Genomic DNA, 15,575 nt, shown 5'->3' with positions numbered 1-15,575 from the left:
TTTTCAGGTGGACAGATTAAGGTCATGACCTTGTCCACTGTGAACCAAATCTAGTCCTCCATCCGTGGCCAAAAAAGCATTTTTTCCCAGTGTAGTGCATGACCTCCAGGGCACCTGTAGACATGATGAGGAGTAAAATTAAAGAACTGAGACTGAGACATGGCAGGTATTATGGGTATTGAAACCTTACATAAAAGACACAAACATTTGATCAAAATGGAATAATCTAATAATCTGTGTATATATAGTATACAGTATCTAATGCAGTTTAAATAAATGGAATGTTTGCATTAGAAATATGTGAAGTATGAGAGAAATAAAAGATGTACATATCACCTTCTTCCACATCTTCAATGATTCCAGGATATGGCTCATTGTCATATGTTACAATACACCACTTTCCAACAAGGTCTTCAGTGGCATCATCAACTGCACGGGGAATCTCTTCACACCCAGAGCCTTCATTTCTTGGACCTTCTGCTCTAATTTTTGTAACTTTCTTTTTGCGCTTCTCATTCTTCTTTGTCCTGAAGGTCTACACTTTGGTGTCTGATCAACCTCAATAGAAATGCTAGGAGGTGTGGAAGATTTGTCAAATGTCTATCTCTCTATTTGCCTTTTCATCGATATCCTGTGTTTTTGTCTTTTTCTACATGATTTTCTGACCTTTTCTTTCATTTTCTGAGCTTTTCTTCTTCCTTTATTTCTTATTTCTTTCTCCTTGCTTCAAGTTATTGGGAGCTAACTTTTCACCATGTGACCTTGAAGGATAGAGAGGTAGTCTCACTTCCTGGTCCGAAATAGAGGGGTGTGGCTAAAATAAAGCTCTATGTTTCTATGAACTAAAAATCCGTGTTTTGGCAGTAGTGACATCAAAATATGGAACAGCATGTTTTTGGATTTTTTTTTCATGAAACTCATGCTAATTTTTATTTTTAATTTTTTGAAACATTTTGTAAGTATCATTTTCTGTATTTGTAAAAATGGACTTGGAAATGAACAAAGATTTTGATAATTGGAACTATCACTGCATTTGACAGTAATGCTGAGAATTGGGGAACTTATGTCGAAAGAGTGGAACTGTACTGTGAGGCTAATGCTATCGCAGATGGTAAGAAATTGGCTGTCATGCTGAGTGTGATGGGCACAAAGACATACGGATTGCTTCTTAGTCTGTAAAACCCTGAAAAACCAGCAGATAAAACGTTCAAGCAAAATGTGGACATTTTACATGCACATTTGAACCCCAAACCCTTGGTAATTGCAGAAAGGTTCAGATTCCATAAACAGAATCAAGCTAAAGGAGAAAGTATTTCCAAATACATAGCAGAGCTACACAGATTGTCAGATCATTGTCAGTTTGGAACTGGAGATAGAGATAAGAGATAGACTTGTACGTGGAATGCATAACGAGACCACACAAAAAAGACTGCTGAGAGAAAAAGACTTGACACTAGAATGTGCATTGACGCTAGAACATTGCAGTATCCATGGAGACAGCAGCAAAAGATGCATTAGAATTGCAGCAAAAATCAATGGAATGTGCAGCAAATAAAATGACACTGAACCCAGAGAAAAGGCAGAAATGATACCGTTGAGGAAAAATGTCTCATCATGGAAATGACTGCTGGTTCAAGGACAAGGAGTGCAGGAGGTGTCATAACAAAGGGCACATTGAGAGAGTGTGCAAAACATAAACGCGGAAGACACACAAGGACAGAACCCCTAAAGTGAAACGTAAAGCCACCAATGTGCATAAGGTGACTGAAAATGAAAGAAATACAAGTACAGATACAGATACAGATACAGATACTGACTACCTCTCCTGTCTCGAACTGTACAGCATTAATGAGGTAGTTTGTAGAGTCACTTGATTCTCAAAATGGAGTTAGACACTGGATCTGCTTTATCAGTTGTCTCCACAGCTGATTACAAGTGATTGTTCTCAAACATATCACTGCAAAAGAGTGATATTAAAGACATATACTGGTGGAAAAAATGTCTCCAAAAGGTAAACTGGCAGTAACTGTAAACTACAAAGAGAACCAGCAGCAGTTGGACCTGTACGCACTGGAGAATGGAGGCCCTGCGTTATTTGGACATGAATGGCTGAGGTAAATACCATTGGACTGTGAACTGGCAAGCCATAAAAAGCCTGAATGTGCCCACTCAAGTCACAAACAAAGCCACACAAAGACTCTAACTCAAATTCTAGAAAACGCTTCCTTAGGGCTCACCCAGTGCCTTATGCAATTCATCCCAAGGTGGAGGCAGAGTTGGATAATTTGGACAAAACAGGAATCTTAACTAAGGCAGAGTGGAGTGAGTGGGTGACGCACATAGTCCCAGTGATGAAAAAAGGCAAGGCAGGAAATGTGTGTATTTGTGGGGACTTTAAAGTAACCATCAATCCGGTACTCCATACAGTACAGTATCCTCTGTCACGTATTGAGGATATATCCGGTGGAGAACGCTTCACAAAAATTGATCTAGCTCAAGCCTACCTCCAAATGGAGATGGAGGATCACTCCAAGAAATTCTTGACCATTAACACATATAAAGGGCTCTACCAGTACAACTATTTGGTCTTTGGAATTGCCTCAGCCCCTGGCTTGTGGCAGAGAGCAATGGACCCAGTGCTGCAGAACATTCCTGGAGTGCAGTGTTACCTGGATGATATCATTGTGACAGGGAAGGATGAAACAGACCACCTACATAACTTACAACAGGTGCTGACTCGACTGCGTGAAAATGGACTGAGAGCCAATAAAGAAAAATGTGGGTTCTTCAAGACCCAGATCTTTTACTGTGGTCATGTGATAGACAAAGATGGTCTCCACAAGTCACAGGATAAAACTAAAGCTGTGTTAAATGCACCACAGCCACAGATGTGTTTCAACTCTGCTCATATCTGGGGCTTGTGAACTACTACCACAAGTTCCTTCCCAACCTCTCTACTGTGCTGAATATATATATGTATATGTATATATGTACTGTGCAAAAGTCTTATTTTTTTAGTACAAACTTTGTTATAAATTTTTATTTTGTGACTTCTACATTATTGATTCAGTACAAGAACACTTTAGATTTCCAAACATTAGTTTTACAGCAAAAATTAAATGTTACAGAAAAATGTTTATATGTCAGTAAAGAAAGCAGCATATTACATAAGAGTCACAAAAAAACATAATGAAGGCTGCTGGGTTTCGCTGCAAAAATAAGAAGCAAGTGTGACAGTCAAAGTCTCCAGAAGAGCTGTGGCTGCTTCTGCAAGATGCTCAGTAGCACTTTTCCTTATAAAACTGCACAAATTGTACCTGAGACTACTGTTTTTTTTTAAAGTGAAGGATCATCACACCAGATATTGACTTTGTTTCATCTTTTACTGTTTACTGCTCTTTATAGTATTTTTTTTAATATAGAAACATTTCATTTCATTATTTTTGAAGGCATATTTGCTCTACAGCATTTCTTTGCATGTGCCTAAGACTTTAGCACAGTACTGTATATATATATATATATATATATAGTAGAATGTTGATATACATATATATATATACACACACACACACACACACATATATATACATATATATATAATATATATATATATATATATATATATATATATATATATATATATATGTGTGTGTGTGTGTATATATATATATACTGTATATATATATATATATATATATATATATATATATATATATATATATATAGCTATTGAATACAGATATAAACTGCATGAAAACTCCCAGCACATTATGACATCATCAACATTCTACTGTAAGGTCATAATGCTTAATGTATAGTTTAGCTCCATAGACACACATATCCTCTCACACAGATCACACAAGCTTATCCCACACGAGTTAAGTGTTTATTTTTTTCTAAAACACTAAATGGATTTTGGATATTGGCACGAGGAAGCTGCAGACACAAGAAGAGAGATGATGAGTGCGAGGAAACGCAAAAACACACTGGTGTTTCATTTATTAAGATACATGACATTTATTTGTAATGAGGGATAAATATTTAAGAATGAATGTTTTGTTAATGTTTAATGGTTTTGTGGAACAATAAATATGAAGAAAAGAAGAACTGAAAAAGGCTTGATGGCAAAATGCTGAATTCACCTTTCTAGATGTATTCAGCAATATATTCTGTTCAAATACATACATAAGAGTAATGTATTTAGAATACATTTAAAATGTTTGATTTTTTTAAAACTGTGAAGTATTTGAAAAATTGTGGAAAGCAAATATTTAATTTTTGTACTGAATATATACTGCTGTTAGTTAAAGTCCGACTCTGTTTTAAAGTTCTTTGAAACTATTAGTGTATTCCAAGAGAAAGTTCATTCTTAGCCTGTAAATCCTTCTTACCAAAAAGAGGAATAGAAAACTGACAAATAAAAGCATTCTTGTGTCATCCAGTATCACTGGTGGGAGAGCCGTGTTCCAAAACCCATCGTCTCTGATGATGCCCGGCTGGAGCAGATGGAGCGAGAGCGGCAGGAACACCTAGCATCCCGCTGCCAGAGCTTGAGAAAAAAGGCCACTGCATACGAACAAACCCAGGAGGCCATTAAGAGGCGCATCTGTGGCTGGTCTGAGATCAAGGAAGATCTCGAATCCCCTCTTCCATCCAGCAGCTTTTGGCTGTGTGGACCAAATGGGTGCCGGGACAGGAGGGACGAGGAAAACTACAATAACAACAATTGTGCCTCTAGGAACTACACTGCAAGAGGTAAGCTGCAGGAGTGAAAAGTAAATGACTCTTAAAATACTTAAAGCACCATAAATAGATCACAACTAGTTTTCTTAAACATGGATAGAAAAAATAAACCAATATGTAAGATGAATCAAAACACAAATTATGGATATATGGTGCAGAAAAAATGGTGCAGGACCACCTCCCTCTACCCAAACCCCAATTTCACTCATTATTAGCAGAAACAACTAAACTAACCTCTAATCAGGCCAAAGAGATGCCTAACATCAGCAGCTACTTCAGTGTGTAAGAATGAAGCAGAAGCTGAATAAGGAAATGAACTAACAGTGGCAAGACTGTCTTTCTATGTATTCAGTTAACAGGATGGAGACAAACAAGAGAGCTAGCATGACAGAACTAACAAGGCAAAAGAAGCTCCCAGCTTTAGGCAACATGGCTACCAAAATGGAGCCTGTAGCTTGCAAGATCATGCCACCATTTCATCTCGAGCCTGCAAGTAATGTGGCTGCTAGAAAGCCGGCTGTAGTTAGCCACAAAAAAGAAGAGGAAGTCAGCTACGAGCCTGTAGACAACATGGCTGCTTCAAGGCCAGACAAACTCCAAGACCTAGGCCTGATTAGTGAGAAGCCCCTAGCCAGACCTGTAGAAGCACTTGATGAGTTGTTTCAGCTGCTGAAGCTCCAGGACTTGTATGTATTTAGTCAACATTTTTCATATTATTCTTATAAAGGCTTCACCTTTTTGACTGTGCTAATATTTATCATGTCTTACTGTAATAACAGCCTCCCAGACAGATTCATCTCAGTCTAATGCATCACTCATTGCAGGCAGAAAAAAATGGAGGGGCTGAAAGTGGTACGTGCTCTGGCTGAGCATCACCCTGACATTCTGCTGCCCAGTTTACATGACGTCTGCCTGGCTGTGCTCAAAGAGGTAGCACACACATCATACACACACACACACACACACACACACACACACACACACACACACTAGACAAGAGAGTCCATACTAACTTAGCTTTATTTCCATAAAAACTCTTGAGGTACAATGTTAAAGGTAAAGCTAACATTTGTAATTATATTTTGTAATATTTTGTAATTGTTAAAGAACCTCTTCAATGTGGTAGCATTTACTTAGTCCATAAAAAGGTTCTGATTTTGAGAACCACAAAAAGGTCCAGAAAAATGCAACTCTAATATTTGGTGATCATTAAAGAACCTCTGTGCTGTTCCTCAGAGTAAAGACAAACACTGACTCTGCTCTCTCGCTCTTCTGTCCACCACTTCAGGTGGAAAACCGGCGCACCACATTGACGCATGCTGCCATTATTACGATGACCCACCTATTTGCCCACCTTCGCAAAGAGATGGACAAGGAGTGTGAGCGCACGGCCACTGTCTTGCTGTACAGAGTGAGTGAGGCCATTGGGTTTATCAGAGAGAAAGTGGACATGGCGCTCAGTGCCATGGTGTACAGCTGCTCACCTGTCCATGTCATGAACGCTTTACTTAAGGGAGGACTCAGGTAAAGAAATTGTTCTTTCAGCCTTGAGTTATGAGAAAATATTGTTTATAAAATATAATTAGATTTATTTGTTTTATATAAATGACGAAACAACTCAACAGCTCTTGGTTCTGTGTTTGCACTTCAGCCATCCGGACCCTCTCGTGAGAAAGCACATGGTGCTGCATCTGGATGAACTCACTCAGGTTGCTGGTGCTTCATGCCTGCTGACTGGCAAGAAGAACGCCACAGGGCGCTTCGTGTCTGACATCAGCAAATTAGCTCTAGACGCTGCACAGGAAGTGAGGTACGTGGCTGAATTCTTCTGCCTCTTCCCATATGGTTTGCTGTTTAGCACACTTTTTTAAAATCCAGCCATTTTTAAATCTTCTTCGCAGGTCAGTTGCCTAGAACACACTTCAGTTTTTGGCCACAGACAAACATTTGATTAAGATGGTAGACAAGTTTGTGCCGGAAAAAGACAGAAGGACAGTCAAAGAAATCATCAGCAAGGGCAAGTAAAAAATTCCTCACTGAAGACACTAACAATATGTATGAATTATTAGGTCAGCTTATGTTTGTTTCTCTTCTTTTTGATATACATTAAAAAAAAACATAGGAACAGATCCCTCTAGTTTGGAATATCAAATATGTTAAAGGCAGTTTGCAAAATATTTTATAATTCTGAAATAAAAGAGCTTCTTAACAAAGCAGAGTGAATCTGTGTGATGTGATTAATATTCCACATTACAGTATGCGTGTAAAGTAGTGATATGTTACAGATTATTTGAGTTATGAGTTCTGTTTTATTTTGTTACACAACAAGAAACATGTGACAGACATTTCCCAGGCATGTGCCCACAATGCATTCTGGGTAACATACATAGTCATTTGGTGACCAGTAATGACACTACATGATCTTGAAATGTTATATTAAATTCAGGACGTTTTATAAAATAGCTAATTGTGTATGAGTTGTAGCGTTTAGGACAGGGCGAAATCAGATGTGTCTCACTGCACTGACTGCTCACTGTTTGCTGATGTTCCTCATCTCACACAACTGATTTCATTCATAAGGGCATGAAAATAAATGTGTGAAACGATTAAACTCAGGACATCCAGGACTGGAGCTGAGGCGTTTTACTTTACCATCCGAACAATGGACTCTTCTCTCTGTTGCGGTCAGGGAAGTGCTTCTGCTCCCTAAAGGCTAATATAGAGAGGTTGAGGAGGAGCTTCTTCCCGCAGGCCATTCGGGCCTTCAACCAGTACAACACCAAGGACTAAGAATCATTCATCTCCATCCATACATCTCCTTCAAACACCCAACCTCCATTTACATCTACATTACATAACATTACTAATTTATTTTAGTATTGCAATTTAGAATTTATTATTGCATTTATTGCACATTGCACATTATTGCACATTACATCGCACAAACGGCACATATTGCACAAAACTGCACATATCCGCACTTTATATCTGTACTGTCAGACTGCTGCTGCCATTCGTATATCCATCTATATAGTCTTATACACTTTTTTAAAAAATCCCTTCATATATTTTTTATGTATATATTTTTCTTTATATTTAATATTTTTCTATATTTTCTTATTTTATGTCAGAACAGTTGTATAAAGCATTTCACTGCAAGTTGTACTGTGTATGTTTATGCATGTGACAAATAAGATTGAATTTGATTTGACATCCTCCAAAAGGCCCCAAACAGCATTTTTATTACAGCAAAAAGTTTAATTTTTAGGAACAAATGAAAGCAAACCTGCAGAGTCTGCACAGGAAGACAGAATTCTACGAGTTATAAATCCATCCATCAGGCTGTTAGGGGTTTTCTCTCAGTGGCACCTGACTGTACATCTCCTCCCCTTCCTCCACAGAAGGCTTCTCTAAAACCTGAAAGCTGCTCACTGTTAAGTCAGTCAGTATTTCATACATGTACAGTTTTTAAAAAGAATATTTCCCTTTTCCTTTTTATATTGCACTTATATTTATACACTTACATCTGTTTTATTAGATCTACATTTTACACATGTACAGTTTTAAAGAAAATTTCTATTTTTATTTTATTTCTAGTAGATATCTTGTCTTATCTTATCTTATACCAGAGAACGGTTGAATTTTCGATTCTGATTGGTCAGAAGGTGTGCATTATTTTTGTATAACAGCACAGCTCAGACATTAGTTCTGGCTGTAATGTGAATGATAAGTTTATATTAATTCGCTCATGCTAATATGTTGTTTCTATAGTAGCAGCTCATACACAGGCACTAAGACATGAAGATCAAAGATGAACATGAGATGATAGATCAGAATTTCAGCATTCATTTCATATTTACATCTAGATGTGTTAAACAACTTAGAACACCTTTGACGGCAGACCACTCAATTTTTAGGTGAGCAAAAGTATAGGAACAGATAATAACAGAAAATAACACTTAATAATTGGTTGCATATCCCTTGCTTGCAATAACATCACCAAACTGTTGCATTCTTCTTTTGTGATTCTCTTCCAGGCTTGTTCTGCAGCTTCTTTCTGTTGTTGTTTGTTCTGGGGGGTTTCTCCCTTCAGTTATTCTTGAGGTTGATCAACATCAACTGCTGCTGCTGCTGCTGCACCAGCACCCTGCTTTTTCTCTCCAAGTCCAAAAATCCTTTGGTGCTTTGGAAAATCATCTGAAAAGCTCTTTGAGTTGGGAGCTGAGCATGCATCAGCATCATTTAACTGCGCTTCACTGACCTGAGCTTCCAATCTGTTTCAAGAACAAGCCACTGATCACTGTGTATAAGATTTTAGCAGCAAATCGACCCAGCTCTATTGACAAAGTGGGTGATTGTGCTGTCCTGGCACCCAAATCTGTCACACTGTATAAACCAGTGGAAATGTGTAGAGGTAACCTCTTCACTAGGATAACCACACACAACCTGAGTGGCTTTATTAAGGATTTGTTTGGCACTGACGGATTCCTCAATGTTCTCTGATCCTGACATTGAGCTTAGCTGAGAGAATGTTCATCTTATCAGCCATACTCCCTGACCTTCAGCCTGATGCCTCTCTCCAGATCACCTCCTGTAAATTCAGAGACAACGAGCTAACATATGAAATTAGGTGGCTCCTCAGATGATCTTTATCCACACACAGGAAAGAGTGAGAATGTGAGAAAGTGAAAAACACAGAATAATGAAATGCGCTGTAAAAATGAACAATCAATGAAAATGAGAAACAGAGGATTTGTGTTCAGTTCTTAAGATAAACGACTCTTCAGTGACTTAATCGCCAGCGTCATTTCAAAACCTTTAACCAGTTAACAGAAAAAAAAACAGAAAAATATATTGATTATTGATGTATTTTTGTCCTTTTCACGTATACTGAATGAACTCTGAGACAGAAATATCTGCTTAAATGGTGGAAGCGTTAAACAACCCCATGTGATTAGCAGTGGTGCTAATTTTGTGTCTTTATACAGCAGATTATACAGCAATATCAACTTAATTACAGAGTTTAGATTTTGAAGAAGGACTCTTCTAACTCTACAAATGTAAATGAAGTTCATAATTAGATGTAATAGATGTAATTCAATGAATAACCTTGTAATATCAAGGTTCATTTACAACCGAAGAAAACGTGAAGAAAAAGAAACTACGACTCCCATGAACACTTGCGAATCACTGCGCTGTGAAGCCGCGAGACACAGGAAACGCTTTCTAGTTACTAAAAAAAAGTTCAATACTTTTATTATTATTATTATTATTATTATTATTATTATTATTATTACAGAACAATAAAAATAATAAAATGGTCACTAATGTCCCGAGCATATTTTTCAAAATAAAAATACGCAAAAAAAAAAAAAAAAAAAAAAAAAAAATATATATATATATATATATGTAGAGAGAGAGAGAGAGAGAGAGAGAGCTCAGTTTTCATATTTTAATATGCTACTATTACATAGTTTAGCTCAGTTTTCATATTTTAATATGCTGCTATTTTGAAAGCTAACTGTCGTGCCAATGGCGTTGTCGGTGTTTTCACACTAATATGACGAGATTTTGCGTTTTAATGAGAATGTAGAGTTTCTCTATCAACAGAATTCTGAAATAAAAGTGTTTTTTCTATTCTACTTTTTGCCAAAAAAAAATTGCAGCTTAGCAAAAGTTTCAGGCTAGCGACGCTAACTAATTAGCCGAGGACTTAGCTGCTGTGCTGAAGGACTTAGCTAGCTAGAATTGCCGTGTAACGTTAGATATTAATAGCGGTTATAATGCTTTATTCACTCCTATTCCGATTTGGCAAAGCTTCATACTGTGCACAGATATTAAACCGTGTCAATGCCCCGTGTCCTCTGTCAGCTTTGCATCTGCATAGCCCTGGTTTGACTCGGGTAAAGAAATGTGCCAGGGCTCAGGGGGCTTGTGTGCACTATTATAGAGTTTTAAGTCAAATGAGAAATGTTCATACTGGAGCTGAGTGCAGAAATAAAGCTCAGGATCAACACAGAGAGAAGGAGCTGTCAGCCTCCACCAGTCAGCCTTCTTCAGGCATCTCTGCTGCACAGAAAGGTACCAAAATTCCCACATACTAAACTGCAATAATTACTGAACAAGCTCCTTAATGAAAAATGGTGGAATTTGTAACAGTGAAGCAGGCTGGCAGAGACTTCACATATCTGATCGTGGTGCTTGTTGGACTTGGAGTTACAGGTGAAGTTAATGGCCAATGAAAATCATCCTCAGTTTCTGGTTATTTAATGCTTGCGTTTTATAAATCCCCAATTTTTTGGTTTGTCACAGGAGGACTCCTGTATGTCATCTTCCAAGAGCTGTTTTCATCATCAAGTCCAAGCAAAATCTACGGCAAGGCTTTTAACAAATGCAAGTCCCACCCAGAGGTAGGCATGTACACTGTGGATGAAAGGACGTGGACACCTGAGATCACACTCACATGTGCTTGTTGAACATCCCAGTCTAGATTTAGTCAGTTGTTATAATAATCTCCACTCTTCTGGGAAGGCTTTCCACTAGATTCCACTAGATTTTGGATTTTATTTCAGGAGGTCTGGGGTGCAGTCGATGTTCCCGTTCATCCCAAAGGTGTTCAGTGGGGTTGAGGTCAGGGCTCTGTGCAGGACACTCGAGTTCTTTCACTCAAACCTTGGACCATCATGGACTGTGCTTTGTGCACAGGGGCCCCTTAGTTCCACTGCAGGGACATTGCAAAGCTACAGCATACAAAGACATCCTATACAATTGTGTGCTTCTAACTTTGTGGCAACAATTTGAGAAAGACACACATATGGGTGTGATGGTCAGGTGTCCACATACTTTTGGCCATATAGTAGGGCTGCACGATATTGAAGAAAAATATTGCGATATGCGGTTCAATAATGATTTAATAATAATAAGTGTGTAAAATCAATTTAAATTATATTCATATATTTAAAAACTGAAAATGACATAACCAACATATATGTTTCACATTCTTTTGAGGAATAGAAACATTCTCTGCTATCTGCGTCACCCTAAAACTTTTCGTAAGTTTTCGAAGTATTAAAATCATTACGTTGTCACAAGCCCTTGCGATATTGCAATATTTACATTTGCGATATTTCCATAATTTCAATATATTGTGCAGCCGTACCATGTAGTGTATGTATTTATTTTATTGTGTTGTTTGTGTGTATGGTGTGTAAGTAGTGATCCTGTTGGTGCTGATATTAAGCAGGTATCTTGCTGGAACTTTTGGTACTGTGAATAAAAATGCAATGGATACTATACTAATGGATAATGGATAAAAGAAGTGCTCTTTTACTTATGACTGTTTTTGATCCTCTTATGAGGAGTTCCATGAAAAAGTCATTGGTCTGGATAGTAATGCAATATTGTGCAAAAAAAAAAAAGGGCAGTTGTTGAATATGAAAGAAAAAAAATGGAATAAGAGTGACTCATAAAATGAAGCAGCATATTTATTATATGTGAAAGGACACAGGAATATGATTTTAGCCTTCACTCTCTGTGGGTTACAGGTAATTGGAGCCTTTGGTGAGCCCATTAAAGGCTACGGAGAGACCACACGCCGCGGACGGAGACAGCAAGTTAGGTATAAGTCCTTAGTATTCATAGTTAGGTCTGATGATTTGTGTGTAAATGTGTATAAGATTAATTTTCTAGCCCCAATATTTCAGTTCTTTCAAGTAATCAATATTTTCCGGATTAAAAAAAAAAAAAAAACTTTTTAAAGAGAAACAAAGCTTGACCTATGTCATATGTAAAGAATAAAACACTTGACAGCATGCTGTTAAAGGAACTTATACCACAGCACAGCTGAATGCTCAAATCTGATTAGGCAATATTCGTTAATATTAACGATAGGTTAATATTAATGTACTCGTTTTAATACAATATTGTTTCTACAGTAACAACTCATATACATGGATATAATAACAAAACAAAAAACATCTCAGTTATGCTTTCCGCTTTCTCCATCTTCTTGGTAAAATGACAGGCTGTGCTTTGCGTGTGTGTGTGAGAGATGAGAGAGAGAAAGAGAGACAGAGAGATAGGACTTTACCACAGCTATAACATAAATGAGAACAGGAACCAACTTGTCTCTTGGATGTTCCACAACATTAAATCTATCTATAAACTGTTAAAATGTGTGATGTGTCGTTCATTAATAAATTAAACATTGCAGTCGTTGTCAAATCACTGTGGTATAAGCAGAATAACACACAACAGACCGTCCTTTTATATGAAAATAATGCACTCAGCTTGCACATCACGCTGCATTACACTCCCCAGGCATGCATTATTTTCATATAACAATACGGTCTGTTGTGTGTTATTCCTTACATAATCAATAGCAGGGTGATGCAGCCCAACACAAAGATGATTATTTTCCAATAATAGCATGTCCCAAAGTGTCTTATTCCTCTTATAACACAGCACTTTGCCAAAGATGAGTTTTTATATTAATTAAAAATACCACACTGTACTTTTTATTCATTTATAGATACATTTGATGTTGTGGAACGTCCAGTAAACAAGTTCTGACTATTACAAAGCACTGCCACTGAAGACTCCTTCCAAAAATGCTAAATAAATATCTCCTCACAGAAAATACCATATCAACAATTACACATTTAAAACCATTAAAATCATATCAATTACACATTTTTAATCAGTTTACATGACGCGTACATCTTACAAGTCGCCGTGGATTAGAATTACAGCCGGAACGACTGTCAGAGCTGCCGTATAGGAAATTAATCAACACCTCAGATTTGTGAATGCAACAGTGCTGTGCTAATAACAAAATAGTAAAAAGCTAACCAGTCAGTAACATGGAAGAAATGAATGTTATGTAAGCCTGTGATCTTTCTCTAGTCATGTTGAGTATATGAAGGACGGACAAAAGCACATGAGGCTGAAATTCTACATTGAGGGTTCAGAGCCTGGACTGCGTGGCACCGTGCACTCAGAATCACGAGAGGTGCAACATGTTCTAACCACTCACACACACACACACGCACACATTGTGTATACACACTCAGTTTCTGATGATAAGCAGCACTCATTTGCCATTTATCAGGGCACTTTGTAGGTAAACAGTACCAGCACCTAGCACACTCTCGTGTCTTTGTCCCTGCTGTTCTGAGACTGTGTACTGTGTTTCTTCATTTCCCAGAATCCTGAAAGCGGAAAATACGAATTCCGTTACATATTTGTGGACGTGGACACGTATCCCAGGAGGACCATCGTCATCGAGGACAACAGATGAGAATTTTCTGCAGGATTTGTGAAAGTGCTTCACTTGCAGCATTGCCAAAGCAGCTAAAAGATTTTGTTTTTTTAAATAATGCTAAAAGAATCATATAGTTTGTCATTCAGATTGCAGAATTCAGCTGGTTTAGCTTTATGGTGCTTCAGTGATCTGATCATGATCAGATGATTTGAGGTTTGCTGATTCAATTGCTCATTCAATTCAATTAAATGTAAGGAAGAAGCTGAAATTTTGGGAAACATATAGAACACACTTTTGGATAACAAAAAAAGGTAATGTATAGCACTTATGACATTTTGGAAATAAAATAATGTGTGCATATGTCTTTATGAAGTCTGACTTGCTGTTAACAGAACTTTGATAGGAAATATTTCTTAAACCTCTGAAAATCAGGAACTGTGATCCAGCAGGGGGCAGTATTGCACAATCATTTCAATATTCAAAGATTCAAGTAGCTTTATTGGGCTGGTAAAAGGCTTTATGCTGCCAAAGCACTGGTAACCTTAAATTACAGTCATACACATTTACAGAAGTTCAATAAAGTAAGAGCAATAAGAAGGGAAAAAAATATAGACAATGATTTGTTTTATTACCCAAATGTTACATGTCAAACTGAGCATGTTGTGCATGTTCACAGTGTTGGTGTTATTGTGTGGTTGATGCTCCTGTTCCACTGCTTACACTTTTGTCGTGACTGGGTTTCACAAAGCTGGCAGCCAGGTTTGAGCTCGCTGAGGTTTCTCCTAGCAGGTGTGGGAGTTTGTTCTTGTCTGGCATCAGACTGAAGGCTTTTTCATGGGTTGTGAAGTGGAGAAAACATGTTTCCTTAATTTGTGAATAATTAGGGCATGTTGTTAAAAAGTGCAGTGCACTATGAAGTGCACTTCATTTTGTGTGCAGTGGGGGCACAGCCTGTCTTCTTTTGGTAGCCAGGTCTGTCTGTGTCTGCCCGTCTCTATGGCGAGGTTGTGATCACTGAGTCTGGACATGGTCAGGACTTTTCTTAGTTTGGGGTCGGACACCGTGCTCAGGTATTCTGCCAGTTTATATTCTCTGTTTAGGGACAGGTAACATTGGAATTTACTTTGTTGAGCTGTTGCTTCTGTCCAGCATTTTAGATATTTGTGTGTGTGTGTGTGTGTGTGTGTTTTAATAATTTGATTTGGTCTGTCTTCGGTTTTGTTCTGGAGTTTGGCTGGACATGTTTTGGATTTCTCTGTTATGAACAATAAAGCTATAAATCGATACATTCATTTTGGAGTTGTATCAGTGAAGTCTGTTTAAATCTTTTATATCATTTAATAAATCTAAATTCTACACATTCTACCAGATGTGTTTAACACATTTTCTATATTTTTAAATCTCCATCTTCTTGTAGATTTATCTTCTGTCTGCAAATAGATGTTTAAACTCCTGTGGGGGGAAAAGCAGATATTTTGGAGCTAGGATTCCTAAATGACAAATCCCTGGTATGATAACTGTACAGTCTAATAGGTTTTGGTACATCACAATATCTGCTTGAGTTTTTGAA

General features: G+C 37.6%; 2 protein-coding genes across 2 annotated transcripts; both read left to right on the top strand.

Moving 5' to 3' along the window:
• The first annotated feature begins 5,013 nt into the window (after window positions 1-5,013).
• On the top strand, window positions 5,014-6,945 carry LOC113541105 (TOG array regulator of axonemal microtubules protein 1-like). The gene is made up of 4 exons (XM_053228139.1): window positions 5,014-5,429; window positions 5,568-5,673; window positions 6,032-6,267; window positions 6,395-6,945. The coding sequence occupies exons 1-4, from the start codon at window positions 5,086-5,088 to the stop codon at window positions 6,612-6,614; spliced, it is 906 nt and encodes a 301-aa protein (XP_053084114.1). The 5' UTR covers window positions 5,014-5,085; the 3' UTR covers window positions 6,615-6,945.
• Window positions 6,946-10,248: 3,303 nt separating this feature from the next.
• Window positions 10,249-15,297, top strand: timm21 (translocase of inner mitochondrial membrane 21). The gene is made up of 6 exons (XM_026937955.3): window positions 10,249-10,824; window positions 10,903-10,965; window positions 11,056-11,153; window positions 12,288-12,361; window positions 13,648-13,753; window positions 13,949-15,297. Exons 1-6 carry the CDS (start codon window positions 10,527-10,529, stop codon window positions 14,039-14,041), a joined length of 732 nt encoding a protein of 243 aa, XP_026793756.1. The 5' UTR covers window positions 10,249-10,526; the 3' UTR covers window positions 14,042-15,297.
• Window positions 15,298-15,575: the final 278 nt, after the last annotated feature.

Source organism: Pangasianodon hypophthalmus, chromosome 22 (assembly GCF_027358585.1).
Source record: "Pangasianodon hypophthalmus isolate fPanHyp1 chromosome 22, fPanHyp1.pri, whole genome shotgun sequence".
Lineage (NCBI taxonomy): Eukaryota > Metazoa > Chordata > Actinopteri > Siluriformes > Pangasiidae > Pangasianodon > Pangasianodon hypophthalmus.
The sequence above is the reverse complement of the archived record's forward strand: the minus strand, read 5'-3'. Positions and strand labels throughout refer to the sequence as shown.